This window comes from Lissotriton helveticus, chromosome 7 (assembly GCF_964261635.1).
Source record: "Lissotriton helveticus chromosome 7, aLisHel1.1, whole genome shotgun sequence".
Lineage (NCBI taxonomy): Eukaryota > Metazoa > Chordata > Amphibia > Caudata > Salamandridae > Lissotriton > Lissotriton helveticus.
Window position 1 is genome coordinate 1,963,483,236 of NC_136068.1, and position 27,822 is coordinate 1,963,511,057.

General features: G+C 43.9%; 1 protein-coding gene across 1 annotated transcript in view; it reads right to left on the reverse strand.

Annotated features, from left to right (window-relative positions):
- LOC144770020 (putative cation-transporting ATPase 13A5) overlaps window positions 1–27,822 on the reverse strand; it is a 235,626-nt gene that overhangs the window by 51,325 nt on the left and 156,479 nt on the right. The window contains exon 12 of the mRNA XM_078654213.1: window positions 27,529–27,645. Coding sequence (XP_078510339.1) covers window positions 27,529–27,645 — 117 coding nt within the window. The remainder of the gene's footprint in view (window positions 1–27,528; window positions 27,646–27,822) is intronic.

Below are 27,822 nucleotides of genomic sequence, written 5' to 3' on the forward strand. Positions count from 1 at the left end.
CCTTCAGAAACCCTTCATCACTCCCTGCAAAGCCTCAGGTCCATAGAGACACTCCTATCATTCTCTCCTTGTAGCTTGGAATAACATGTTCCATTTCCTTTAACCACTCATCATGACTTGCTATATTCCATCAGTAGCTCATAATGACTTCCTACATTGCCTAAATTGATGCACATTTCTACTTCAATTCACTCAAGAGAACCAGAATGCAGCAGGTTCCTTCCTAGCGGTGGAAGAAAGAGAACATGCTTCTTCCATCGAATAAAATATCTACTTGTTTCTGTTTAGAGCCTCCCACCTTTGTCACAAAATCAGACCTCCTCCTGATAAAATGTCCCTCTTGAATACGGAACGAGGTTAAGTATCCTATCACACCGGTGCAGGGGTGTGACGAGCATGAGCCAGTCAGATAGTAACAATATATCCTGCGTACCCTACAGTGCGCATGTCCATTGCATCTGAATTGAGACTACTTCCTGATCACAGGCCTCCCTATCTCCTGGATAATAGCCATGAAAGGTTACTATATGCCTCGGCTTGGCCCATCAACAGTCGCATGAACTTAAATCGAATCATCCTCCACTGATGAAATGTCTGTGGGTCTCTCCCCTTCCAGGCTGGCCTCATGTTCAGTATTAGCTGCATGAACTAGAAGGTCAACAGAAACAACACCCCTGCCTACCTGACCAACAACTAATGGTCTCTGGTGGACAATGCAACACTAGAATCCAGGAAATTCCAGACTAGAAACAAGAAAATCCAGGAAGAAAACCAGAAAGCTTTCTTACTCCATGCAACCAAGATCTGGAACAACATCCCCACTGACATCAGAACTGCCCAACCCTTCTGCAGTGCTCAAAGAAAATCACATCATCCTTAAATGAACACTGTCATCTTACCATAGAGTCATCCTCCCTGCCTCTTCAGTGTAGTTATGTCTTATAACATACAGGGCCTCGCCCTTTGTTTCAATAATGTGTTCATTCTCACCTATGAACGTACTATAACGAGCCCTACACACATACAATTGTAGGATACAACTCCTTTCCTTTGCTGTGGACTAACAGTACATGTCAACAGTATCTCTCTACCATCATTACTTTGCAGGAGGTGTCCCTAGGTCGGATCTCAGACCTATCAAGGTTGGATCTGGTGATTGTCCTTTGCATTTCTGGCTCACCTGATTGTCGTAAGACTGTTGGATTAACATATGCTGGTGTTATCGTATCCCTGGCTTTCCTTGCTACGAAGTGAAGCACATATCCTTGTTTCAATAATTACTGTTGAAATGAACTCTTGCCATCCTCTTCGAAGTCTCTACCTACCACGGGAACTCGGATGTTGATATTTCCCAGGAGTGCCCTTATTTGCTTCTATGCCCTGAAGAAGTCCATCTGTCTGGACGAAACGCGTCAGCTGTTCTTTTCAATCATGACTGGTTTTTAATATATCTCGAATAAAAGAAGATATTTGAAAAAAAATATTCTAGACACGAACCTGATAATTTGTTATGTGTCTGTTTTGTCTTCTTGTTAAGTGGTGCACCTTTGCTACTTTTTGAAATTGTTAAAATCCTGTATTGGATTGCACCGTGGCAGTGGGCGCATCAACAGTGTGCACACATAATTCGTGGGGGACTCCCACCATATGTATATTAATTAGGGATGGCGGGTCATGTGCTAGGTCCCTGTAGGGTCCACTGTCAAAGCTAGTTTCATTTGCATGTCAAAAGTACTTAAATAACGCCCTCATTACCTACTGTCCAACAGCATATGTGTAAAACCCTGCTAGCCATGTGAATTAAATAGGGATAAGTAAACTTGCAGAAATAGTTTTCACGAAATTTAAAGGAAGTCTGTTTTTTGAGTAGCATAGCTGCAGCACAACTAAATATTATACTTGAGCCAAATGTAAGTATTGGAAAAAAAAACTATAATACAAACACTCAGTCATAATGTCACATAATCTGTTATTTCATTTAAAAATCAGGATATGGATTTACGTTGGCGCCTATGGAGTATACAGGCACCTGGGTAAGGGCTCCGCCGGCGGCTCCTGGAACCCGCGGTTCGCGCTGACACCCGACTCGATTGGAGGCAGATTCCGGTGTCGGAAGATGGCAGGCACACGCTACTGCTAGTTTCGGCACCCGTAACGGCAGTTCTCTCCCATTCTCGGCCGAAGTAAGTTCTCCATGGATGACTGCCGGTCGCGGCCGCCATTTTATTTTTTACCGCGCGATGCGCACGAAGCAGTCTTTACCTCCACATCTCCTTAATCCATAATTGTCAATCCATCATGTTCTACTCAATGGATTACTGCCCCATCCGCCACATTTGGGCTCCATAATTGGGCATTTTCTTCTTTTTGCCGTTTTTCACCACGTCACAGAAGGTGCATTCTCCTCACATATGTGGCAGCCATTTTGCGACTCTCCCTAGTTCCACCTCTTTTCCACAAGTGTTACTCCTTTTTTTAGCTGAAGGCCGGATGGTGCCGCTCTTCCTTATCTTTTGGACTACGTTCTGTTTGCACTACTTGCGATTTATCTTCTGAATTGTCAGCTGATATTTAGCTTCCCAAAGCATAACCTGTGGTTCTTCTACTCATTGAGCTGTTTTTGAGTCTGCGTTTTCGATCCTGTCGCATCACGAGACTTTCTTCGCTGTTTGTTTCCTATGGGCAGAAATAGAGGTCATATTTCCTCTCACAATTTGAAACACAATCTCATCAAGAATTCCAAGTTATTTTCCGCTCTTGCCCAACTTGAGTCCTCAAATGTGTCATCCTCTCAAGACACGCAATTCGTGATGGATACGTCGCTGCCAGCCCCAGGGAAGGCCACCACCAAACGGCTGAAAAAAGATCCTCCCTCACCACCTAAGTCAGCTTCGTCAGTCTCTATGGAACTTTTATTGGAGGAAATAAGGGCTCTTCGCCCTTTCATGGAGGAAAGGAACACCAAATTGCAGGTTTTGACAGACAACTGGAACCAAATGGACGCTAGAGTCACGTCAGTGGAACAAAGTGTCACAGCTTATCAAGAAACAAAGACCAAGGTCTCTCATTTGCATTCGCAGGTTACTTCCCTTCAGCGACAGGTGGAGGAGCTCGAAAATCGCACAGGCGCAATAATTTGCGTATCTACGACCTGGTGGAGGGTTGCGAAGGGAATGACCCGATTGCTTTCTTCAAAACTTTCCTCACTAAACTCCTACATTTACCGGAGGATACAGTGCTCAATATCCAACGTGCTCACAGACTTGGGCGGATTCCTTCCTCAGTTTCTACTTCGTCACGACCGAGAGGATTCATCATGTATTTCTTGGAGTACACAGATATTTTGAAAGTTTTGTCAGCGGCTAGAGCTTCATCCCGGCTTAATTGGATGGGATACTCTTTGTTCTTTGCACAAGATTATGCCAAGGCCACAGCAAGTCGTCGCAAGGCTTTTCTAGATATGAGAGCAGATCTACGATCTATTGGTGCCCGCTACGGACTTTTCCACCCTTGTCTCTTCAAGGTCACCTACAACAACAGAACAACAATGTACGAAGATCCTGCACGTCTTCAAAGCTTCCTGAATTCCTGCAAGACGGCTGACATGGACTGTAGTTCTGAAAATTCTGGACTCGAGAATTTTACTTCATCATAGCATGACGATTTTTATATCAAAAGACCGAGAATGGCTAGTACACTATGTACAAGCATTTTCATCATATTCGAGTGACGATTTCACCTCGAAATCGTCATTTGCGTCCTGAACCCTTGGCTTCCATTTTGTGTACGGCAGCCATTTTGTGAGTTGCCCTCACATAGGCAGATGATTAAGCCAAATTCGATTTCAGAGGATACGTACACCTTAATTGACTTTCCTATGACCTGGGCAAGCTGGAACCATTGCCCCAGGCCAAACCTGTTTGGTCAGTTCCTCTCCCAGTGGCCGAACAAGATAGCATCAAGGCACAGCATGCCATAAACCCTTTTCATCGCGCACACACACCCTGCCGAATCTTGCTCACACCTGTCCCTGCTCTTTTCTCTCTCACTTGCTTTATGATGGGGAGGTGCCCGTTTTTATTGGGGGTCTACCGATATCTGATGGAAATGTTGGGCCTTGCTGGGTAATTTGTTGTGGGCTGGACGAACTGTAATGTGGGCTTGTCATCATGACTCTGCTTTTTCTTTGTAATGGAAACATGTGAATGGTATACTAAAATTCGAAGAATGTTTGCCTAAAGCACAATATTTTGTATAAAAAGAGAAGCCTGACTTTGTAAGTTTGAGCAGTCTCCTGAGAATATACATCTCGTGTTGTTGTACTTCTAGGACGCCTGTTACTTGGTTGCAGCCAATAAAATCGATCCTTGACTTCACCTAGAAGACTCTGAGTTTCTGTGGTCTAAATCAGGAAAGTACTCGAGGTCTTTGGGTGTGTACCCTGATACCACTGGGTTACCGGTTTGGTAACGGTTCTGAAAAACCCAGTACCTCAGTTGGCGCCCAACGTGGGGCGATTCCAGCGGTACCGGTCCAGCCGGAGGTTCGTGAGGAGCTTCGTGTGAAAATTCTGGAGGAAGGCCAACCACTTCATCGACCCCTGCATGTCGACGTGGTCCGAAAGTCTTTGCTGCGAGGTTCCCCGCTTCCCGACGGCTACAAAGGACTGCTGCCCTGGATATCGCCCTGATTTGGACCCTTGAAGTTTGGTAGAGCAAAACGCTAAGACGAGTCTTCTGGTGACGTCATCGATATCTCAGTTAAGTATAAATGGAGCGTCTCCCAGTCCTTAGTTGGTTCTTAGCTTTGGGTATCCTTTGGGATCTTTATTTGGAACTTGCAAGTGCCAAAGCCGAAGGACTCGTGTATTCACGAGAAATATCGTAATCGATAATCCTTTGAAGTTTGGAGCTAGACTAGAGAGCGAAGATGCCTGGTCTTAGCAGACTTGGAAATTTGTTTTGTCTTGGTTGTAATAATAGGGATTCCCGATTGGAGGACTCGTGTCCGGTTCCTCCGATTGGAACTCCAACTTATGAACTGTATGTGAAACATGGAGTAGGCCCCATCACATACAATGAAGTGTGGATCAAATACTCCAGAAAAGATGGTGTTTTAAAATGGCCCCAATACGGTAGCTTTGACACGGAAATCTTAGATAACCTTGAAGTTAAACTTTTTAAGAGGAAAGCCCGGCCGGCAATGTTTGACTCTTTCTGCCTATGGCGTAAGGAAGCCGAACAGAAGGAAATTAAATTAGCGAAGAAAAATAAGAGAGAAATGGGTATTTCGATAATGCAAGCTGCTATGCAGTATAAAGACAATGAAGAAGAACAGATGAGTGAGCAGTTGCACAGGCAACGTAAAATGGTAATAGATAAATGTTATCCAGTTTTGCCGCTTCTTCAGCAAGATGCAGCAAAAGAGCTTGAAAAAGATCCATTAATGGCGCATTTGTTAAGTTCGCCACCCCCCTATGCGCAAAATGCTACAGCACCTCCGCAACCGTTAGTTGAGCAACCTGTGGTTGCATTGCCTCCTTTTCCTCCACAGCACCCACCAGCTACTCTTCAGCTGGCTCCTGCTCCTCCGGTGCAGCCTCCTCAAGGGCCACCGGCTTTTACATCTGCTCTTCCTATACTCCCTACAACTTTGACTACTATATCGACTACCACTCCTGGTACTTCTCCTGTCACTGCCTCTGCATCTGCCTCGTCTCACTCTGCTTTCCCTCTTGTCTTTTCATCGACTTCTCCTTCTGTTCGTCAAAGAGTGGCTAGTACTGTTACTGTTATCCTTTCTTTGGAGCGGCAAGTCCAGCTCCTGTCTCTGAGCACAAACAGTTGCGTAGTCAACAGCCTGATTCTAGGGAGAAAGAAACGTTAAATCATTTGGAACATAGATGGGTGACTGACCCGACAATATATGATCTAGAATCTATTATGGATGTCTTCCATCAGTGGGAAGCATCAAAGCAGAGATACGTTTTTGAGAAAATGTGTGCTTTTCTGTGTGAAGATTTAGAGGAAAATGATTTGGACTCTAATCCGCCCGAGTTGAGCCATGTACGGTTTGAGTTTTCAAAAGGCGCAATTGTGGGTTCAGATGTTAGGAAAGCAGTTGCAACGTTGTTGTCACTTAGGACTGAAGGTGTTTCTAAGTCGTTGTTTGAGTCTGATTCTTCTGTTAAAAAGAAGGGAAGACAATATCCCATGACAGAAGTTTCCCCACAACGGAGAGAGGGTGACGCAAATGCTAATCCGGTTATTCTGCCACACTTTCAGCGTGTGTGGGTACATGTTCCTTGGAAGCGAGCTGAAGTTTTGGCCCTTAAACAGACATTGCCTGATCCCCGTAAAAATCCCACAGGGTATTACAAAGAGTTGTCACAGACTGCTGGGTCATGTATCATGAATTTAGCGGATATAGACATGTTGTTTGGGAATGTTGTCCCACAGCCTTTATGGGGAAAGATTCGTCATACAGATCATGATCAGGAATTAGGTGACTCATGGGCTAATATTGCTGCTGCAGATGCCCTACAAATTGGTGGTGCTAAACCTGAACCTTTAGTAGCAGATCTTCCTGGTAGGATCATTGAGTACATGAAAACTTTAATGCCTGCGATGCGTGTAAATTGGGATAAGTTGTCTGCGTGCAAGCAGAAGAAAGATGAAACGGTGTCTGATTTCTTCACCAGGTTTGAAGAAACGTTTGTCGACCACAGTGGTCAAGATATGAGCACAGAAGGTGGTCAGCAAGTTTGTTCGTCGATAAATTCGTGCACAATCTGCTTCCAGAGTTGTGTAAGAAGTTGAAGGATTCAGAGAGTTCTTGGGCAGTTTCCTCTTCAGCACAAATATTGGCTACTGCACAATATTATGAAAATCGAGACAAAGACGAGAAATATAGAGCAGAAAAGAAAACGAAAGAGTTGAAAACGAAGGTTTTGTTACAGCAAGCATATCCGCCACGTGGTGGTGGTGGTGGTCAGAATAATGGTGGTTAGAATCACTATCAAAATAATTATCAGCAACCTCAACAGTTTCAAAGGCAAAGAGTAGAGTATACTCAGCCACGTGTTCCTGTAGGTACCAACCAGTGTTCGTATTGCAAGGAAGAGTGTCATTTCAAATATAGTTGCCCTGTCTTGTTACAGCGCGCAAATGGTGTTTCTGGCTCAAGAGGTCGAGGTGTTCAGCAAGCGCCTAGAGGTAGAGGACGTGGAAACGTCCTTCAGAATGCACGTCCCCTTCCACCTCAAAATTCAATGAATAGGTTCGATCAACAGAATAACGCATCTGGTAGGACAGCTCAGTACTATGAGAATGATTACTATGCAGAAGATGAGAATATGGAAGGTAATGATTGCTAGGACAGCCATAGACAAAGAGAGGGTGTTGTTTCAGTTCCAGTAGATCAGAGTGGACCTTACGTTGAGGTGATCACATCAGGTGTGTCAGAACCTTTTCTGTTGGATACTGGTGCTACGAAGAGTTCTATTATGCACTCAAAACTCCCTGGCGCACCTTTGTCTGGCGAAATGAATGTTTCTGTAGGTTTTTCTGGCGCCCCGGTTAGGAACCCGATTTCTAGTCCTATGTCCCTTTCTGTTGGTCCTTGTGAATTAGTAGCACCCCTTATTCTGACAACAGGTTGTGGTGAAAAATTGTTAGGATTGGACCTGTTAAAAAGATTGTATGCGACTTTGTACTGTTCTCCTTCGGGAGTACAAGTTACACTGGGTAAGAAAGTGGTTTCCTCAATGTATTTGTCAAGGGATAAACTTCCAACAGAATTGTCGTTTCTTCCTGATATTCTTTGGGCTACTGGTCCTAATGATGTGGGTCTTTTGGAAATACCACCATATGTTGTAACATTGAAAGCCAATGTTAAAATGCCACGCATTCCCCAATACAAAATCTCTAGTGAAGGTGAAAAAGCGTTGTTAGCGATCGTTTACGATCTGATTGAAAAAGATGTGATTGAAGAGACAAGAGGCAACGTTTGCAATAGTCCTGTTCTGCCTGTTTTGGAACTAACTGATCCCTCTCAGCCACCTGTGTACAGATTTGTGATTGATCTTAGAGAGGTGAATAAAATAGTTGTGCCACAATTTCCAGTTGTTCCTGACATTACTGCCCTATTGACTATGATTCCAGCTTCTGCAACATGGTTTTCGGTGATTGACTTGAAGAATGCTTTCTTCAGCATCCCGATTGCTGAGGAGAGCAGGGATATTTTTGGCTTCAGTTTAGGAGGACGAAGCTTCCGCTTTAAACGCCCTCCCCAGGGCTACTGTGAAAGTCCATCAATATATAGTCAAGCTTTAAAAACACAGCTTGATACGATTGTTTTACCTGACGGTGCTACTCTTGTACAGTACGTTGATGATTTGCTTATTGCTGCAGATACTGAGGAAATCTGTAAAAAAGCCACATTGTCATTGTTGCGTCATCTGTGTGATTTGCATCACAAGGTGTCACTTTCCAAATTGCAATATTGTCGACAAGAAGTGACCTACTTAGGTCATCTCTTATCGAAGGAGGGAAGGAAACTGACCCCAGAAAGAATTCAGGCAATAGCAAAATTGAATGTGCCAAGAACACAGAGAGAAGTGCGTGCTTTCTTGGGCATTACATCGTACTGTAGACAGTGGATTCCAAATTTTTCGTTATAAGCCAAACCCTTGGTGGCATTAACGTGTAAAGATACACCCAATCCCGTTCCTTGGTCGGAAGAGTGTCAGAAAAGTTTTTCTGAATTGCGCACAGCATTATGTTCGGCTCCTGTGTTGGGTACCCCCAACTATAGTAAGCCCTTTACATTGTATGTCCATGAGAAAGAAGGTTGTGCATTGTCAGTGTTGACACAGTTGTTTGGAGACAAGCAGCGTCCATGTGCATATTTTTCGTCGACTTTGGATCTGGTAGCTAAAGCATTGCCAAGTTGTTTAAGAGCAACAGCGGCAGCGGCTGTTTCTATTCGACAGTCTGCTGGTTTAGTGATGAATAATACGTTACTTGTGATGGTTCCACATGCAGTGAACACATTGTTAAACAGAACCAAGACACAGCACTTAACTAGTGCTCGATTGTCAGGTTACGAGTTGACCTTGTTAGCGAGTCATGTGCACATAAAAAGATGCAACACCCTAAACCCAGCTACGTTGTTGCCAATTGTAGAGGAATTAGATGCTTCAGAACAGCATGATTGTGTTCTTAGAACAGAAGAAGAAACGAAAGGGAGAATAGATCTCCAGGACACTCCTCTTGTAAAGTGTGATGGTACATTATGGGTGGATGGTTCATGTTTCAAGCTCCCGAATGGTGATACGACTGCAGCATATGCTGTCAGACTTTGCATACAATTGTTGAAGCTCCACGTATCCCACATAATTCAGCTCAAGCAGCAGAATTGATTGCACTTACAAGAGCATGTGTGTTGTCGAAAGGAATGAAAGTGACCATCTACACCAATAGTCAGTATGCGTTTGGTGTGGCTCACAGTTTTGGACGATAGTGGAAAGAACGTGGGTTCCTGACTTCGCATGGAGCTAAGATTCAGCATGGTCAATTGGTGAATGAGCTTCTTGAATCATTGACCTTGCCTCTGCAAATGGCGATTGTGAAATGTAGTGCTCACAAGAAGGTGACTGATGATGTTGGTCGTGGAAATGCATTTGCTGACGAAATCGCGAAAGAAACTGCAAGGAATGTGATGAGCCGAATGTATATTGCAGGCCCTGCAAGATGGGTTGGTGATGTTGGAATGTGTGAAGACACGATAGAGAGTGTGAAGTCTATTCAAGCTGAGGCTACAGAGAAAGAGTTGAACATGTGGAGAGAAACTACGGGTAGAATGGATGCAAATGGTTGTTGGATTGAATTGTCAGAGCATCAGAGATGGTTGCTACCCGATGCGTACGTGCTTGCAGTGGTAACAATGGCTCATGGAATAGCTCACATCAGCGTGAAAGGGATTTGCAAGTTGTTGGCTCCAGTATGGCAAAATGCTGAAATTCCTAAGTGTGCAGAGAATGTGGTCAAGAATTGCATGGTGTATCTGAAACACAATCCTGGTAGGGGAACCCCAACTCCAGCTGGTCATTTTGCGCCTCCTACGTATCCGTTTGAGGTTATGCAGCTAGATTTCATCCACATGGAGAGGTGCAACAACTTAAAATACGTACTCGTTGTTGTTTGTGCCTTCTCAAGATTGGTAGAAGCATAACCCCTAAAGGACAATACTGCCCTGTCCACAGCTAAAGCCCTTGTGAAATAGTTCTTCCCCAGATTTGGAATGCCTAGAATGGTCTGGAGTGACAATGGAAGTGAATTTGTAGGTCGAGTGACGAAGAAAGTATGTGAAGGGCTAGGCATTCAACAAAAGTTCCACGCTGCAAATCACCCCCAATCAGCTGGACTAGTAGAATGCTACAATGGCACGCTTAAGTTAAAACTGGCCAAAATTCAAGCGAGCACAGGTCTTAAATGGCCTGACGCTCTCCCTTTAGCACTCCTATCAACCAGAATGACTGTGCATTCGCGAGTGGGACTTAGTCCATATGAAATTGTTTTTGGCCGTCCGGCCAACATATGGGGAGTGCCAAGGCCCACAAAGTTCAGTGAAATCGAACACCCTGTTTTGCTTGATTATCTGTACGAATTGACGGCTAAATTGCGTGTTTTACACCAACAGGTTCATGACACCCTGCCTCCGGTCTCTGAAACTCCAGGTCATCCCATCGACCCTGGATCCTGGGTTCTCGTGAAAAACTTCCAGCCAACCAAGAACGACCAGCCCAGGTGGACCGGACCGCACCTCGTCCTTCTTTCCACAAGATCAGCTGTTCGAGTGGAAGGGAAGAAGCACTGGATCCACGGGGTTCATTGTAAAAGGGTACCTTTACCTCTGCCGTACGACCAGTGGGTCCAGAAGGGTGTCGCTGACTCAGAGACTGAAACCGTGCCACGTTTTCTGCCTTTCAGTGATGCACGTGTAAAAGGAACACTTACTGAAAAAGAGAGTGACAATATTTTGCAACCAGCTGTATCACCGTCAGTTCCATTGGACACTACAGAGCCTGAACTCCTTTTCCGGGATCACACCATACCTGGAAAGCAAAGATACAATCTGAGGCCGAGAAATACGAACTAATAAAAGTTTTTTTTCCCCTCCAAGTACTATTTTTGAAAGTGCAGCTCTCCCATCTGAGAAACTTGCTTATTTTTGTTTTTCGAACCGCCATCCGGGTTCCGCTGCTAGGGCCGCGATTGCCCAAAGTCTTTGGGGTGCAGCTGACGACGTTAGGTCGACAGTTCTGGTTGGTCCAAGGGAGTTGCCCTAGACTTACAGAAGCATTCCTTAGCAGAAACAACCTCCCATCGCGGGCAGCACTTTAGAGAGGATGGAGTTTTTCGAGATGGAGAGACCTGCCAAGGAAATAAACATTAGAAACAGATTATGTAAAATAATGACAAAGAAAAGCTTTTTGATATTGTGCATTTTCATGTTGTTCAGTGTTATGATATTTTTAATAGGATATGTTTTATTCTCTTTTCGTGTAACATTTGCACCCACTGCATCGCCCATACCTCCTCCTTCTACTGTTTCCCCACACTCTTTTCAACCCCTTCCTGAACACGAATCAGCTAGGAGATTAGAGTTTATTAATAACTCCTTTGTTCAGCTCTTGCACCAACACCAACTTGTAATGAACACGACTAACTGTTGGGTGTGTGGTCTTATGCCTCACACAATGGATAAAGGTATCCCTTATCTAGTCCTGCCTTTCAGCCATAATGGTTCTGTGTGGGCATACAGAACAATGTTAATCTACGCACGTGAAGTCCACCCCCTACGTTCTGTAAAAGACAATCCTAAGAATAATGCCCTGGTTAAGGGTATAGTCGACATGATTGTGGAAGAAATTTCTTATGAAACTACCTCCGAAGATGAGACACTTGCATATATAGGATGGAACGTAAACGGATATGGAGCTACTCTGAGTGAGAAACAGCAAGCTAAGAGATCGTCCCCGATTTGGATTGTACCCCATCAGAGTCATCTGTGTCTGCAAGGTACTGGCAAGAATCCCAGAGCTCAGTTAGGGAAAAGTGTCTGTACAGAAACGTATGTTTTTGGGTCTCAGACTTCCCCTGCGTTTTTAGCAGCTAAGGGTACCTATTTCATCTGCCATGATAGAGCCTATAAATGGTTGCCCCCTGACTTTTCGGGCTCATGTTTTGTTTCGTTCCTGTTGCCTCCCACCTACACAGCAGCGGCAGACTACCACAAGACAAGGATAGTTAGAGGTGTCTTGAGTAAAGAAGACACTGCAGGACAAGAATTTGGGGACTTCGCAAAGGGTTTTCTGCCGTTCTGGGGACCCTTGGTTAACAGCAGGAACATAAGGCAATTGACAAGGGTGGTTGAATCCACCGTAATTGAAACTGCTGGTGCCCTTAGTAACTTGACTGCTGAGCTCCAGTCGGATCGTCTTATGACCCTTCAGAACAGGGTCGCTTTAGATGTCATACTTGCAGACCGAGGTGGGGTATGTAAATTGATCCAATCGAGTTGCTGTGTTTTCATTCCAGATAACGCTCCAACAGTGTACCAGGCCATCTCCAAACTGCATAAGATTTCCGAATCAATTCATGTGGATAAAGGAGATTGGTCATTAATGGGGTGGTTCTGAGAACTGATATCCGGCTGGGGATGGAAAATTCTGATGGTCATTGGGATGGTCTTAGCCATTCTTTTCCTGTTCTGTTTGTGCGTGCAGTGTGCTCCTGCAATATGTGGCCTCTGTGCTACATCATGTGTAAGAAAGCCTGTGTCAAGAGATGAACTAAGTACTAGGATGATGTTACAGCAGCATCTCAATGACTTTAGGAATATAGACCTGGACTCTGATTAGCATGAGATTAGGTTAAATTGCCTATGTAAGGGCAAAAGGAGGGTTTGTAGTTCTGAAAATTCTGGACTCGAGAATTTTACTTCATCATAGCATGACGATTTTTATATCAAAAGACCGAGAATGGCTAGTACACTATGTACAAGCATTTTCGTCATATTCGAGTGACGATTTCACCTCGAAATCGTCATTTGCGTCCTGAACCCTTGGCTTCCATTTTGTGTACGGCAGCCATTTTGTGAGTTGCCCTCACATAGGCAGATGATTAAGCCAAATTCGATTTCAGAGGACACGTACACCTTAATTGACTTTCCTGTGACCTGGGCAAGCTGGAACCATTGCCCCAGGCCGAACCTGTTTGGTCAGTTCCTCTCCCAGTGGCCGAACGAGATAGCATCAAGGCACAACATGTCATAAACCCTTTTCATCGCACACACACCCTGCCGAATCTTGCTCACACCTGTCCCTGCTCTTTTCGCTCTCACTTGCTTTATGATGGGGAGGTGCCCGTTTTTATTGGGGGTCTACCGATATCTGATGGAAATGTTGGCCCTTGCCGGGTAATTTTTTGTGGGCTGGACGAACTGTAATGTGGGCTTGTCATCATGACTCTGCTTTTTCTTTGTAATGGAAACATGTGAATAGTATGCTAAAATTCGAAGAATGTTTGCCTAAAGCACAATATTTCGTATAAAAAGAGAAGCCTGACTTTGTAGGATTGAGCAGTCTCCTGAGAATATACATCTCGTGTTGTTGTACTTCTAGGACGCCTGTTACTTGGTTGCAGCCAATAAAATCGATCCTAGACTTCACCTAGAAGACTCTGGGTTTCTGTGGTCTAAATCAGGAAAGTACTTGAGGTCTGTGGGTGTGTACCCTGACACCACTGGGTTACCGGTTTGGTACCGGTTCTGAAAAACCCAGTACCTCATGACTTGTCTGGTCCTTCTCCTTCTTCCTCTACTCCCTGAGTGTCTTGTTCTTTCTTTATGTGACTTCTTCTAACAATGTTTCTTTTTTGCATGTTCTTTAACTGTTATGCTAACTTCTCTGTTTACCTCGTTGGTGAATATTCATGGTTTGATTAGGTTACAGTTATATTTTCCCCAGTTCACCATTTGCATTTATGACACTTATGAGTGGTTGGTTTTCATGTTTTTTTTTTTTGGTTTCCTATTTCATGTTTGTCCTCCTAACTTTGTAGATTCTGGACAGTGTTCTGGGGTGTCCCCCAGGCTGCATGCCTCGCTGACCCTTCGGGTTCCTCCTGCTTCATGTGGTTCCACCATCCCTCCCTTTTCCTGTTCCTGGTTTTGTTCCTGGTTGCTCATCTTCGCCCTACCCCTTTGTGTAGGTATGTTTCCCCTCCATTGTCTTACATTTTCGATTTTTCAAATGTTCTCTTTCTCTCCCTCTTTTCCCCTCATCTTCTTTCATTGACGGGTGTCATTTCTTCTGCTAATATTCTTCCTTCTCTACTATTTTCTTCTTTTTATCATTCTGCCCATTCATCAATGATATGGCTCCTTCTCTTACTTACTTTTCGATCCTTACCTGATCTCTCTTGTTCTTCTTCCTGGTATCTTTTTATCTTTTCTCACTTTGCTCTCAACTTTATCGAATTTCTCCCATTACCTTGTCTTATTCTTTTATTATCTGGCTTTCCTGATCTTGGGCTCTCCTTCTCTCATGGGTTTTTGTTGTATTTTTCTCTAACTTATCTATCAGACATTATATTTTATTAAATGTCGTTAAGAATTGTTTCTTGGAACGTTAAGGGTCTCCATTCTCCCATTAAGAGACAAAGACTTCTATCTTATTTGGCTAAATTGAATGTTGACCTCGCTTTTTTGCAAGAAACTCACCTTTCTGATGTTGAATCTGCTAAACTTAAAAGAGGTTGGGTGGGTGAGGTATTTTATTCTCCTGGTGATGGCAAGCGTAATGGTGTAGCAATTTTATGTCGTAAATCTCTTTCCTGTTCATTGATATCTCAAGACTCTGATACTGATGGCAGGAGGCTTTATGTCAAATTGTCCTTAACGAGTGTTCCAATTTCTTTTCTTAATGTTTATGCTCCTACCGGAGGAGATCCTGCATTTTTGCACTTGATGGCTACACACGTCACCAATTTCATGGATGATAATTTCATCCTAGCAGGAGATTGCAATCAACCTCTTGATCTCTTTCTTGATAGGAACTCTAAAGTCTCCTTCATTCCAAATAAGTCCCCTAAACTTTTTGCTCAGTCTATCGCACAACATAAGCTTATCGATGCCTGGCGCGTTTGCAATCCGACCACTAAAGAGTTCACTTTCTACTCACCTTCTCACCATTACCAATCTAGAATCGATTATATTTTTGTTTCTCATAAAATTTCACAAACTCTCACCAATTCAGAAATCGGTCCCATATTATTGTCAGATCATGCCCCTATTTCAATCAATGTTGATATTGTGCCTAAAGTTGAAGGACCCAGGAGATGGCGTTTTAATAACGCTCTCTTGTTAGACTCTAAATTTACCACATCTTTTACAAATTTTTTCAATGAATTTTTTTAGATTAATGATACTCACTCATTACCCAAACATACTATCTGGGATGCCTTCAAACTGCAGCTAGAGATTTTATAATTAACTTTGTTGCCAAAAAAAGGAAGATAGCTCGAAAATTCACTTGAGATCTTCTTAAGAAAATTAAGGGATAGGAACACTCCTATTATACCTCTCGCTCTCAGGAATGTTTGACAACTCTTATCGAAGCTAAAATGCAATTCAATAAGAAATCTACGGAAGATGCTTCCCTTTTTCTGTTAAAACTAGTGCAAAGTTTTATGGGGGTAAAAATAAGGCTGGGAAAATTTTGGCCAACTACTTGAAAGTCAAACACAACAAGGTAAACATTGACTCTATCTATAATGATAACTTAGATCTTAAGCACAAAGATGCTGATATTTTGTCTTATTTTTCTCGCTTTTATAACACTCTATACTCCTCAGACACTCAACCCTCCACCCAATCACTTACGCACTTCTTTTCTAGCATACAGGCACCACATAATTTCCCTCTAGACCTATCCTCTTTGGAATCAGACATATCCCAGCAAGAACTACTTACTGCACTTCAACATCTTAAGAAGGAAAAGGCTCCTGGACCAGACGGCTTCACGGTAGAATTTTATCTTTATTTTTCCAAATTATTAATACCAAAATTGCATTCTTTAATTGATTCCTTTGTCACACTGGGCAATTTTTCAGGTACTTTCTCTGACGCTCACATTTGCCTTATACCCAAAGAGGGAAAGGATCCCCAGTATTGTAAAAATTACAGACCCATTTCCCTAGTTAACATTGACTATAAGCTAATCGCCAAATTGCTCGCTGCGCGATTAGATCCCTATCTACCGGATGTTCTAAACACAGAACAATCCGGTTTTGTTAAAGGGCGCTTTATCACTGATAACAATAGACTTCTGTTTAATGTCCTCTCTAAATACTCCCGTTTACAACACTCCCTTGCAGAGATTGCCTTAGATGTCGAAAAGGCATTTGATAGGGTTGAATGGAAATATTTATTCCACGCCCTTAAATGGTTTGGTTTTGGCCCTAAATGTATTTCTTTAATTTCTCTCATCTATTCCAATCCACGTGCAGCTGTCTGTGCCAATGGTTTAGTTTCTTCTTTTTTTAACTTAGGCAGAGGCGTTCGTCAAGGATGTCCCCTGTCACCGTTTCTTTTTTATTTTGCCCTTAGAGCCTTTCCTCTCCAAGCTTCGTCAAAATCCTAATATCCATGGCTTTCAAACAATGCATTCCCACATCAAATTGGTCGCTTACGCTGATGACATTTTACTTTTTATATCTAACCCACAAATGTCTATCCCTGCCTTCCTAGAAGAAGTATGCAAATACTCTATGATTTCTGGTTATAAATTAAATAACGACAAATGTGAGATCTTACCCCTAACAAAATTCACTTTTAAACCCGATTTCAGTGCTTCCAATTTCACTTGGAACTCGTCTCATATCAAATACTTAGGTCTACATGTTACCCCCTCAATTTCGGACACGGTTTCATTATGTTTAAACAAATGCATTCAAAAAATATCCGACTTAACGACTAGATGGCATCCTCTTTATTTATCATGGTGGGGCTGACTAGACACTATTAAAATGATGTTGTCCCCCATAATCCTGTATACGAACTCTAATATCCCAGTCCCTATTCCCACAAAATTTTTCAGGTAAATTAATTCAATTTTCTCTGCCTTTCTTTGGAATGGCCAAAAAGCCAGGATGTCCATTCTTAGATTAATACGCCCTAAATCGGAAGGTGGTGTTAATTTCCCGGATTTCCCAGCTTATCAAAAGGCATTCCTTTTGCGGCAAGCATCCTTTTGGTTACAAGAACCTGACGCTATTTGTCCTCTATGGGTGACGATTGAACATCTAGCAATATTTCCTTTCTCCTTTGCTGAATATCTTTCTTTTACCTGCAAACTACAGGTATTATCCACTCCCATACACAAATTTACTACCAAACTACTTTTATCTTCCAACCCTGCCCCTCCTACTACAATTGCTGACTTTCTCGCTTCCACCATTTGGAATAATATAAATGTGTTAATCAAGAACAAACCCTTTTACTGGAAGTCCTGGAGGCACAAATGATTATTATGGATATCTCAATTATTCTCATGTTCTACCTTCATTACCTTCTCAATACTTAGCCGATCTTTTGACTTACCTGCATCCTTTGCTCATAAATATTCTTTACTCAAGGAGGCGGTGATGCTGACTTATAATTGTCTCTTACATTCCCACACACCCTCACCCCCCTCAACCCTACCTCACAACTCCACTCTTTTTTACGCACCACATCTAAAGCATCCTCTATATACAAATTTCTTTATAACACAAATTTCACAGGATCAAAGTCGAAGGTAGAAGAGCAATGGGAGCATGATTATAACACAACTTGGCCAATATCCCTGTGGGATAGGCTGTGGACCAAACTACGCATATCGTCCAGAGCAGCGACTCTAATGCAAACTTTGGGGCATATTATCAAGGGGGTTTATCTCCGCTTTTTTGGCTTTAAAAGCCAAGAAAGCGGAGATAAAATTATCTCCCTATTACCAAGCTGTCGTTAACACCAGTTAGTGACAGCTAATAGGAGATAGCGACCATCTTGGGCCCCGCTTTGCATGTCAGTGATATTTATCACTAATGACATGCAAAGTGGGCGTGCCAAGATGTTAGCGACTGGAAACAGTCGCTAACATCGCTATCTCCTATTACCAACTTTTGGAGATATTCGCGCTAAGCGCGAATATCTCCAAAAGCTAACACCTGCCCTGAGCAGTTCTTCACCATGTTATCCAATAGGAGGTGGATAACATGGCTAAGAGCATTTGCTCTAAAATGCATGAATATCGCGGACTTTTCAGCGATATTCATGCATTGCGGCCGTTTTTTTATCGCATTTGCGATAAACCTTGCTAATAGCAAGGTTTATCTGCGATAAAAATCGCCGATGTGCGCCGATAATTTTTGTCTCTAATCAAGTTGGAGACAAAAATTATCGCTAGTTGTTGGTAATATGCCCCTTTGTTCTTTATTTACAATAGGCTTCTTTTCACACCACATGATCTCAACAAAAAATTTCCCGCTACTCCTGACCTCTGTTGGACTTGCTCTTCCCCACAAGCCACTTTTTTTCATATATTATTTATCTGCAATGCTGTTCATGAGTTTTGGAAGCAAGTCTGGTCCCAAATTAATATGATTTTTCACACTCAAATTCCTTTTTCCTTTATTCATATTTTTCTGGGTAGCATATCTTCCTGTTGGGATAATACTGCACTTAATGTTCGAATTGTTGATTTATTGCTGGACGTTGCTTTCCAACAGATTACAGTTAACTGGAAAAAGTTTTCAGACATTTCTTTTAGAGCATGGTGGTATAATGTTTGCCACAACCATAGACTGGATACTGTTTTTGTGTTTTCTCTTCATATGGCAACAAAACGTGTGGACTTATGGCTTTCCATTACGTCATACCCTGATACCTGTGCCAAACGTTCCTTTAAGTTACGGTCTGACCAACAGGAGGTTTTGAAACCTCCTTAATTAATTGCCTTGCTGTTCCTTATTTCTTTACTCTCTTATTATTTCCCATCATAATTTGCTTTACCCCATATTTATGATATATTACCCTATTTGTTTTACCTCGCAGCCCTTCTCAATTGTTATTATTGATGTAATGTCATATTTGACTGTTTTTTTTTATAACTGTTTCTTTGTATCTTTTATGCACCATGTATTGACACCCTTCTTTTTTTAACAATAAAATGTCCTTTTAAACTTAAAAAAAGGATATGGATTTAAGTTAGTTCAAATCTTACAACACATGATTTAACTTACATTGGAATCAATGTAACAAGCATTTAATTATAACATGTGTGTGTACTGCAATAGAGTTGCTAAAAGCATAATTATTCCGAACTCATCAAGCATACTACTGTCAAAGAGGTGTCAATCGAATTCAGTTAGATTGTTCATTTACCTCTCTTTAGACCCTTGACCCCCTCCCCCATACATACCCAGTGAACCTCCTATTGGTCATGTGGTAAGTTGGCAGTCCCTTTTAAGGACATTGCTCTTTTAATACATCTCATAACCCTGCAGCAGTCTGTAAATAGCAGAATGCCATATAATACCATGTACAAAACATCATAACACAAATAGCACATAACAGGGCACAACATAACAATAAAGTAAGCAACCCGGTAACCACACTACAACAAAACTGCAGAACAGTGCAATCATGCAGCACAAAAAAACTACAGCACAAAAATCAACAGAGCACATCACCGTTGCAAAACTCTTCACATGAATACGTAGAAACATACTTCTCACGCATTACCACCTCCAAAAAAGTGCCCTGATAATACAGTGGTAAATGTTCTTTGCACCACTCATTACCTTAACTTACCACCAAGCACATAAAGTAGCATCAGTCAAATACATGTTTTCATCTGGCCCAAAGTGTTTCCTCCTCAAATTAATATTTCATCTGTGGTACTGCCTTGGATGTGATATTGGGCTGTATATAATTGCCACCTCCACACACTGACATTAGTTTATTTCTGATCTGTGTCTTCACCGTCGGATGGGGAGACACTGGGAACCCCACTGCACTGGTGTGCTGCTCTCTACTTTGGAATCTTATCAACAAGGATGAAATGAGTCCATTACGTGAAACTGGGAGGAGGGTGGGTCAGTGAGGTGTATGCGGTTAGAGTATCAGCGGAAAGAATGTTACCACGGGTAAGTAACCTTTTCTTCTGATGGATACTTCTAACGGCAGATTCCTCCCTACTTCAATAGATGGTGGCTCTGTGGAGTGGCTCAGACAGGGAACACCTGCAGGACAGACTGGGCAAAATGTTCCTCCAGCCAGATATTGCTGACCAAGCAGAGTTGTTTCATGAATGTGTGAACTAATACCCCCATAGCTGCCTGGCAGATGTCCAAAACTGCTGCACCGCACACCAGTGTCTCCAAGGTCTGAATGTTACAGGGAGAAAACCGTACAGCAAACTTCCCATAGCGTTCCACGTAAACTGTTTTTGTGGCGGAACGACCAGCTACTAAGATCTCACCAACTACTTCGGGTGGAAGATCAAAAGCCATCCACTGTTGTCGCTCAATCTCCATGGTTGATGTGTAGGCTCTGAGGCAGGATCCTGACCTTCTGCTGCGACAGGAGGTACTCCCAAGGGCAGCCGGAGGGGTACTCCCGAGGGCAGCCGGAGGGGTACTCCCAAGGGCAGCCGGAGGGGTACTCCCGAGGGCAGCCGGAGGGGTACTCCCAAGGGCAGCCGGAGGGGTACTCCCGAGGGCAGCCGGAGGGGTACTCCCGAGGGCAGCCGGAGGGGTACTCCCAAGGGCAGCCGGAGGGGTACTCCCAAGGGCAGCCGGAGGGGTACTCCCGAGGGCAGGGGTACTCCCAAGAGCAGCCGGAGGGGTACTCCCAAGGGCAGCCGGAGGGGTACTCCCAAGGGCAGCCGGAGGGGTACTCCCAAGGGCAGCCGGAGGGGTACTCCTGAGGGCAGGGGTACTCCCAAGAGCAGCCGGAGGGGTACTCCCAAGGGCAGCCGGAGGGGTACTCCCAAGGGCAGCCGGAGGGGTACTCCCAAGGGCAGCCGGAGGGGTACTCCCAAGGGCAGCCGAGGGGTACTCCCAAGAGCAGCCGAGGGGTACTCCCAAGGGCAGCCGGAGGGGTACTCCCAAGGGCAGCCGGAGGGGTACTCCCAAGGGCAGCCGGAGGGGTACTCCCAAGGGCAGCCGGAAGGGTACTCCCGAAGAGAAACGCGGAGCGGAGGACAAATACTCACGGCCAGTAGTTCTGGGTACCACACTCTCCTTGTCCGATTCATGGTCACTAGGACGGCTTTGGACAGGTCCTTCTGGTCCTTCTTGTTCTTCTTGAAAGGTGTCTCTGAGTGAGATCTTCCTTGGGAACTTCAACGTGCAAATGTTTTGTCACTGTACCTACTCTGTGGTGGTGAAAAGATTGTCCCATGGATCTCCCCATTGTTGGAGCATGCCCTATGACACTTCAGAGTGAAGCCGCCAATTGTGATCTGCTAGGCAACATTGGCAGAGTTCCTCCGACATAGCATTTGAATATCCTGTTATGTGGTGTGCACTAGGGAGATGTCATCGCCATGCAGCCACATCCGGAGTCACCGGGCATCCTTGCACAGAACTAACAACACCACTTTTGTTGCAGTACATTACAGTAGTGTTGTCTGTAAGAACCTGCACCCGTTCTCCCGTAATGGTCAGGAAGAACGCCAGGTGAATCATCCACAATTCAGCAAGTTTAACCGAGTCCATGAACCTCCACCCATCGCTGATTACTTCTACCCAGCAACAATGCATCCACCACCACCTTCAGCTATAGGTGGGACAGGAAAGCGGGTCCAGTTGTGGTGTAGAAGCTGCCACCGTGGGTGTTTTTCAGTCTCCTCCAGCAGTCGGATGGATTCCTAAAGGTGCTGATCCAACAGAAACTACAAAAAACACTGCAGAGCCCAGATGTGCCATCCGATGTGATCCACCAGCGCAATATAAGAGGCCAAGAGGTCAAAAAGCCTCAGAGCCCCTTTCACTGACACCTAAGTCAAGACTTGAAACAATGGGATCTCAGCCCGAGTGTCGTGGGCTTGTTGAGGTGGAGAGAGGTTTCGGAAAAAGTTCTGTTTTCCTGATAGTTCCAATGAAGTCAAGTCTATGTAAAGGAGTCAGGTGTGAGTCTGGGAAGCTGATGAAAAGCCCAATGATGTCAACTGGTCTCCTGTCGCCTGGAGGTGGTTTAAGACTGTTTGATGTGAGCCAGCCTTCAGCAACCAGCGGTGAAGGTTTGGGAAGACTGGTATACTGATAATGTGTTCCTGTTGCCTGCGTTGTTTTGATTCTGTGGCCTGCTATTTTAGTTTGTTCCATTCCTGTAACAGTTCTCTCATGTAACGTAACTGGTTCTATTGTACAGCGCTCTGACACCTTCGGGTAAAGTCCGCGCTTTATAACAATGCATTAAATAAATAAATAAATAAATATTCCCAACCTCTACAGATGGGCAGCACCTCCACCATCACCTCTTTAAACATCCACGATGCACTGGTCAAGCTGAAAAGGAACACTGAAGACTGAAAGTGCTCTTGGTCTAAGTGATACTGCAGGCAACATCTGTGCTACTGCTGAACGATGATGTGAAAATAAATGTGTTTCAAGTCCAACGCCACCAGCCAGTTGCCTGGGTCCAAGGCAGGCAGACTTGGGCCAGGGTGAGCACTTTGAAATTGTCCTTCCGCACAAAGAAAATCAGAATGCAAAGATCTAGAATAGGGGGAAGGCCTTCACCCTTCTTCCACACCAGCAGGAGAACAACCAGTTCCAATCTCAGATATTAGCATCATATTGTTGGAATGAGTGGATACGATGTCGCTGAATACCATGATATGTGTAGGCTCGACAATAGCAATAAATGCAATGTCATCATATGCCATAACCTGTGCCCACATAACAATGTCAATACCCATAAATGCAATGTCACCATGTGCCATACCCTGTGCCCGCATAACAATGTCAATACCCATAAATGCAATGTCACCATATGCCATACCCTGTGCCCGCATAACAATGTCAATACCCATAAATGCAATGTCACCATATGCCATACCCTGTGCCCGCATAACAATGTCAATACCCATAAATGCAATGTCACCATATGCCATACCCTGTGCCCGCATAACAATGTCAATACCCATAAATGCAATGTCACCATATGCCATACCCTGTGCCCGCATAACAATGTCAATATCCATAAATGCAATGTCACCATATACCATACCCTGTACCCGCATAACAATGTCAATACCCATAAATGCAATGTCACCATATGCCATACCCTGTGCCCGCATAACAATGTCAATACCCATAAATGCAATGTCACCATATGCCATAACCTGTGCCCGCATAACAATGTCAATACCCATAAATGCAATGTCACCATATGCCATACCCTGTGCACGCATAACAATGTCAATACCCATAAATGCAATGTCACCATATGCCATACCCTGTGCCCGCATAGCAATGTCAATACCCATAAATGCAATGTCATTGTATGCTATAATCTCTGCACTCATAAGAATGTCGTAACCAGTTGAAAAAATGTTGATGTACCCCATGAAATAAGCACGCATAACTATGTCAATATCAATAAAGACATTGTCAATGTACGCTATGACAACTGTAGGCACAATATTGAGAATGTCAGTAAAAGTTATATCAAGGAATCAATGTTATTTTCAGAAGTTCTAATGGACTCAGATCGCAGTTGTCAGATTCACTCAAGGTGACCTCCTTATCAACCCAGAGTCAGATATAAGCGGTCAGACAGGTCCTGCAACCCAAACCCACGCCTAGTTAGTGATCGATCGCACGTGGGGTCTCACTTAGCCCAAAGACAAACGCGCATCCAGGGAAAACCTTGCTCGATCCCACAGATAGATAGTTGCACCACAAACAGGTGTAACAAACTTGGCCCAATAAAACACATTTGGCCAAAGGCATGTGTTGTTCCCCGAAAATACCACAAAGCTAGATGGCACATGTAGATAGGATCACTCAGCCAATAAGGACATGACATGCAGACCACATTTAGTGATCACGCGCTCCCCACACCAGACATCTCGACACATACACACCGGCCCACCGAGGTCGAGAGCCATCTGTTTCCTTATCAGATGCCCCAACTTGGTGAGTTATGACTGAAATCCTTTTTCAAGATTGCAAAGATGGGAAACATCCTTTATAACGCAACTATAACAACGCACTACCATTACAACGAAACTATTACAGCACAGGATCCATTACAACGCATTCCATTACAACGCATGCCATTACAACGCAGCTGCTATTACAACGCATGCCATTACAATATAAGTATGGGTAAGTATTTAATGTCATTTTAACCCCTACACCATTCAACACTTACCCTACAATTACACCCCCTGGAGTTAGAACATTCATTTTAACCCCTATACCATCCAACACTTACCCTACTATTACACCCCCCTGAAGTTAGAATAGTAATTTTAACCCCTACGCTATTCAACACTTACACTACTATTACATTCCCATTAATTAAAAAAAAAATACTTACCCATACTTACTTTGTAATGGAATGCGTTATACTAGCAGCTACGTTGTAATGGCATGTGTTGCAATGCGTTGTAATGGATCCTGCGTTGTAAAAGTTTCGTTGTAATGGTATGCGTTGTGAAAGTATGCGTTGTAACGTCATACATCCGCAGAAATAGTTTTATTGTACCTCATAAGATGTATACATTGTCAGCTGAAACTTGTACAAAGAGAGACTTTCCTCAGATGTACTCTGTTAAACCAGCTTGTTTCTGTTTTGCCAAAGGCCTCGTCTTTTCATTTCTTAAAGGTAAATTCATATGCGAGCGACACTATCTATGGCTCCCTTCGTTTAAACGTTGTCTCTGAATATAGATAAGGGGTCCTCCAGATGATGCTGTGGTGTGGGAGGCAGGGGTGGTTGTGCCAGAAACAGGAGAGAATACTCGCTCTGCGTGATTCGGAGCACCCACTGGTTGAATGCCATGCTCTTCTAACCATGGAGGTAAAAAGTGACGCAGCTTCCCAATGGCTGATCTTGTGCTGCTGAGGGTGACTAAAAGTGGTTTTGTGTTAGCTATGGGGTAGGGGCAAGGGATTGGTAAGTTAGTTGCCCCTTGGGGTCCCGACGTTGGCAGCTGAATCTCTAGGCTTCTGCCAGTGCCCCCCTCTGAAGCGGTTAAAGAGGCAAAACTACTGGGGAAAGTGCCACAAAAGAACGCGCTATTGCTTTGGTGTACTTAAAGTGTTCTAGCACTGAGTCCACTAAATTTCCAAAGAGACAAGTCCCGTTGAATGTCAAGTCAATGGGATACTGCTGGGCCTCACTCAAGGATCTGCCGGAGCGTATCCAAACATGGCGCGGAACCCCACATTGGTTCCCATTGCTCTGCCCGGGTGTTTGGTAGTGTCCAGGTCTCATTTTAGAGAGTACATTGACGCACCATTCCTGTCTTTTATAAACCACTGAAGATTACGTTGAACATCAATTGAGACCATTGGCCAGATGTCCACCATCCTTCACCACAACTCATGCAAGTAGCTCCCTGGGAGACCGCTTATACTAAATGATTTCAGAGCAAGGCTAACCAAGGAAAATGTTTCTTTGCGAAAGTCTCCATGCATTATAACTATCTCAGTCGGGAACACAATGGGGTTCAGTCGGCTGGTAGAGGCTTGAAACACCAGGTTATCTGGTGATGGTGCTGAAGGAGAAAGGTTGGATCACCCGTGGCAGAGCTCTACCGCCTTGCATTCTGCCTGTTCAAGGGAGGGAAGTTCTTGGCCCAGGGGCCAGCAGAGTTACCATGAGGGCCTTGTTAAAAGGACAGAGAAGGACAGAGAGGTTCTTGCGTTGTCTGTCCTGGGGTGAAGGACCTCCATTTAGACATTTGCCTTGACCACAGTAGTGGGCAGGGTGAGGTCTAAACCCTCTGCTGCTCTGCTAATGACAGTGGCAAGGAAGGCAAACTATTCTGTAGCCACATTAGGTGAAGTGAGTGAAGGCCAGTGCTAGTGTCTGATGATGTGTCTGAGCTCTGGCATCCTGGAGGTTTAAAAACTGGATTCCATTGTCACATTGTGTTCCGGTGTCTTCATTATTATCATCAGTATATTTATGAAGTTGTTGTGGAAGTGATTCAGGGTCAGTGTGAGGTCAGTGTGATGACAACAGATGTTGCTCTGGGTTTATTTTGAACTCAACAAGACGATAGACTCTTACTCTAAGTCGGGGATGACCTAGGGGTGAAGTTAAGTGGCATAGTCAAGAATGGACCTGCCAGTGATAAACAGATAAGAGGTCAGCTCGGATCCTTGGGGCCGGAAGGGTAGCCAGAGGGATCCAGTTGGATACCCAAGATTGGGTTCATTGTCTTCTTAAACTCCCTTATTTGCTGTCAAATTGGGTAGAATTGAAAGGAGGGTTGCCATTGGTTCCGTTGGGATACTGTGTTTGCAGCTTAGAGCTACCCAGGTCCACTTGCAACTCTCATGGTGAATGAAGCAGGGTGTAGGGGAGCCTTGTTAGAATTTCTGTGTTTCTTTGATTTGTTGAACTTACCTGAAGATCTCAATTTTAGTCTTCATGAGATTGGCCTTGGGATTGTGAGCACATTCATGTCCTTGATTTCGACCAGGACTGGGCCATTTTCGGACTAACTCTATCTCCCCAACCTACAATTTGGCACATTTGTCATGTGACACCGGGTCATGTTAGCGACCCAGAAACCAGAGACATGACCTTGTGAGGGTCCGACACTGACATTTGTTTGTGCCAGTCCTTGCACAGCTTGAACCCTGTTGCTCTAGGAGAGGACATGCCCCCAGCACACCAGAAACAATTTGATGGGACAATTCTGCAAAGTCTGACAGAACTCAAGGGCGCGAGATCTGAAACCACATCAGAAGGCACAGAAAGAAAGGAACTCACCCAAGCGTGCAGAGATGGTGGTTATGTTGGTGCCTTAATGTCACTTATGGGACCGGCCTAACCTGACGTGGAGCTGCATGACACCAGCCACTCGTGCTCAAGGCAATGACTGAAAACAATCTTCAGATGCAGTCTGGCACCTTGGGACAGTCACAAGGTGCAATAGCTATGGTCAGAAGTTTTCATAATGAAGTAAATGTTTGACAAAGGGAATTGGAACACCACAGAGCACAGACTAATTGAGATGGGGCTCCTGCAACACAGTGGGTTTGGTGCCAACAGGCCAACATCAATGTAAGCTCCTTTCTGTACAGATAGAACATTCATGTGCTACAAACTCTGCTATTCAGAAACTGCAGCTGTGTGGTCGTGTGCCTAAGAACTGATCTTCCACAGAAACATTTTAAAATCATAACTAGTGTATGCGACTGAACATTATTGTATCCTTGCAATACTTACTTTTGGAAGCATGCTGTAGAAATGCTGCAATATGACCTGATAAGATGTTCCACTCATAGCAAAGTAGTAGTCGTCCCCTGGATAGTTCCAAGTTGGTCCCTCACCGTTAATCAAGTGCTCCTATTGAAGAAATCAAAATTATTTTAAGATTTGTAAGCAAAGGGCAGAGAAAAGATAATAGTGTCAATGATGGACAACTCAACATAGATGGAATACGACCCCAAGGTAAGAGTTCCCAGATCTTCACTGAGGTACACCTGGACACCTGTGCCGGTGCAGCTTTTGCTGCCGGCT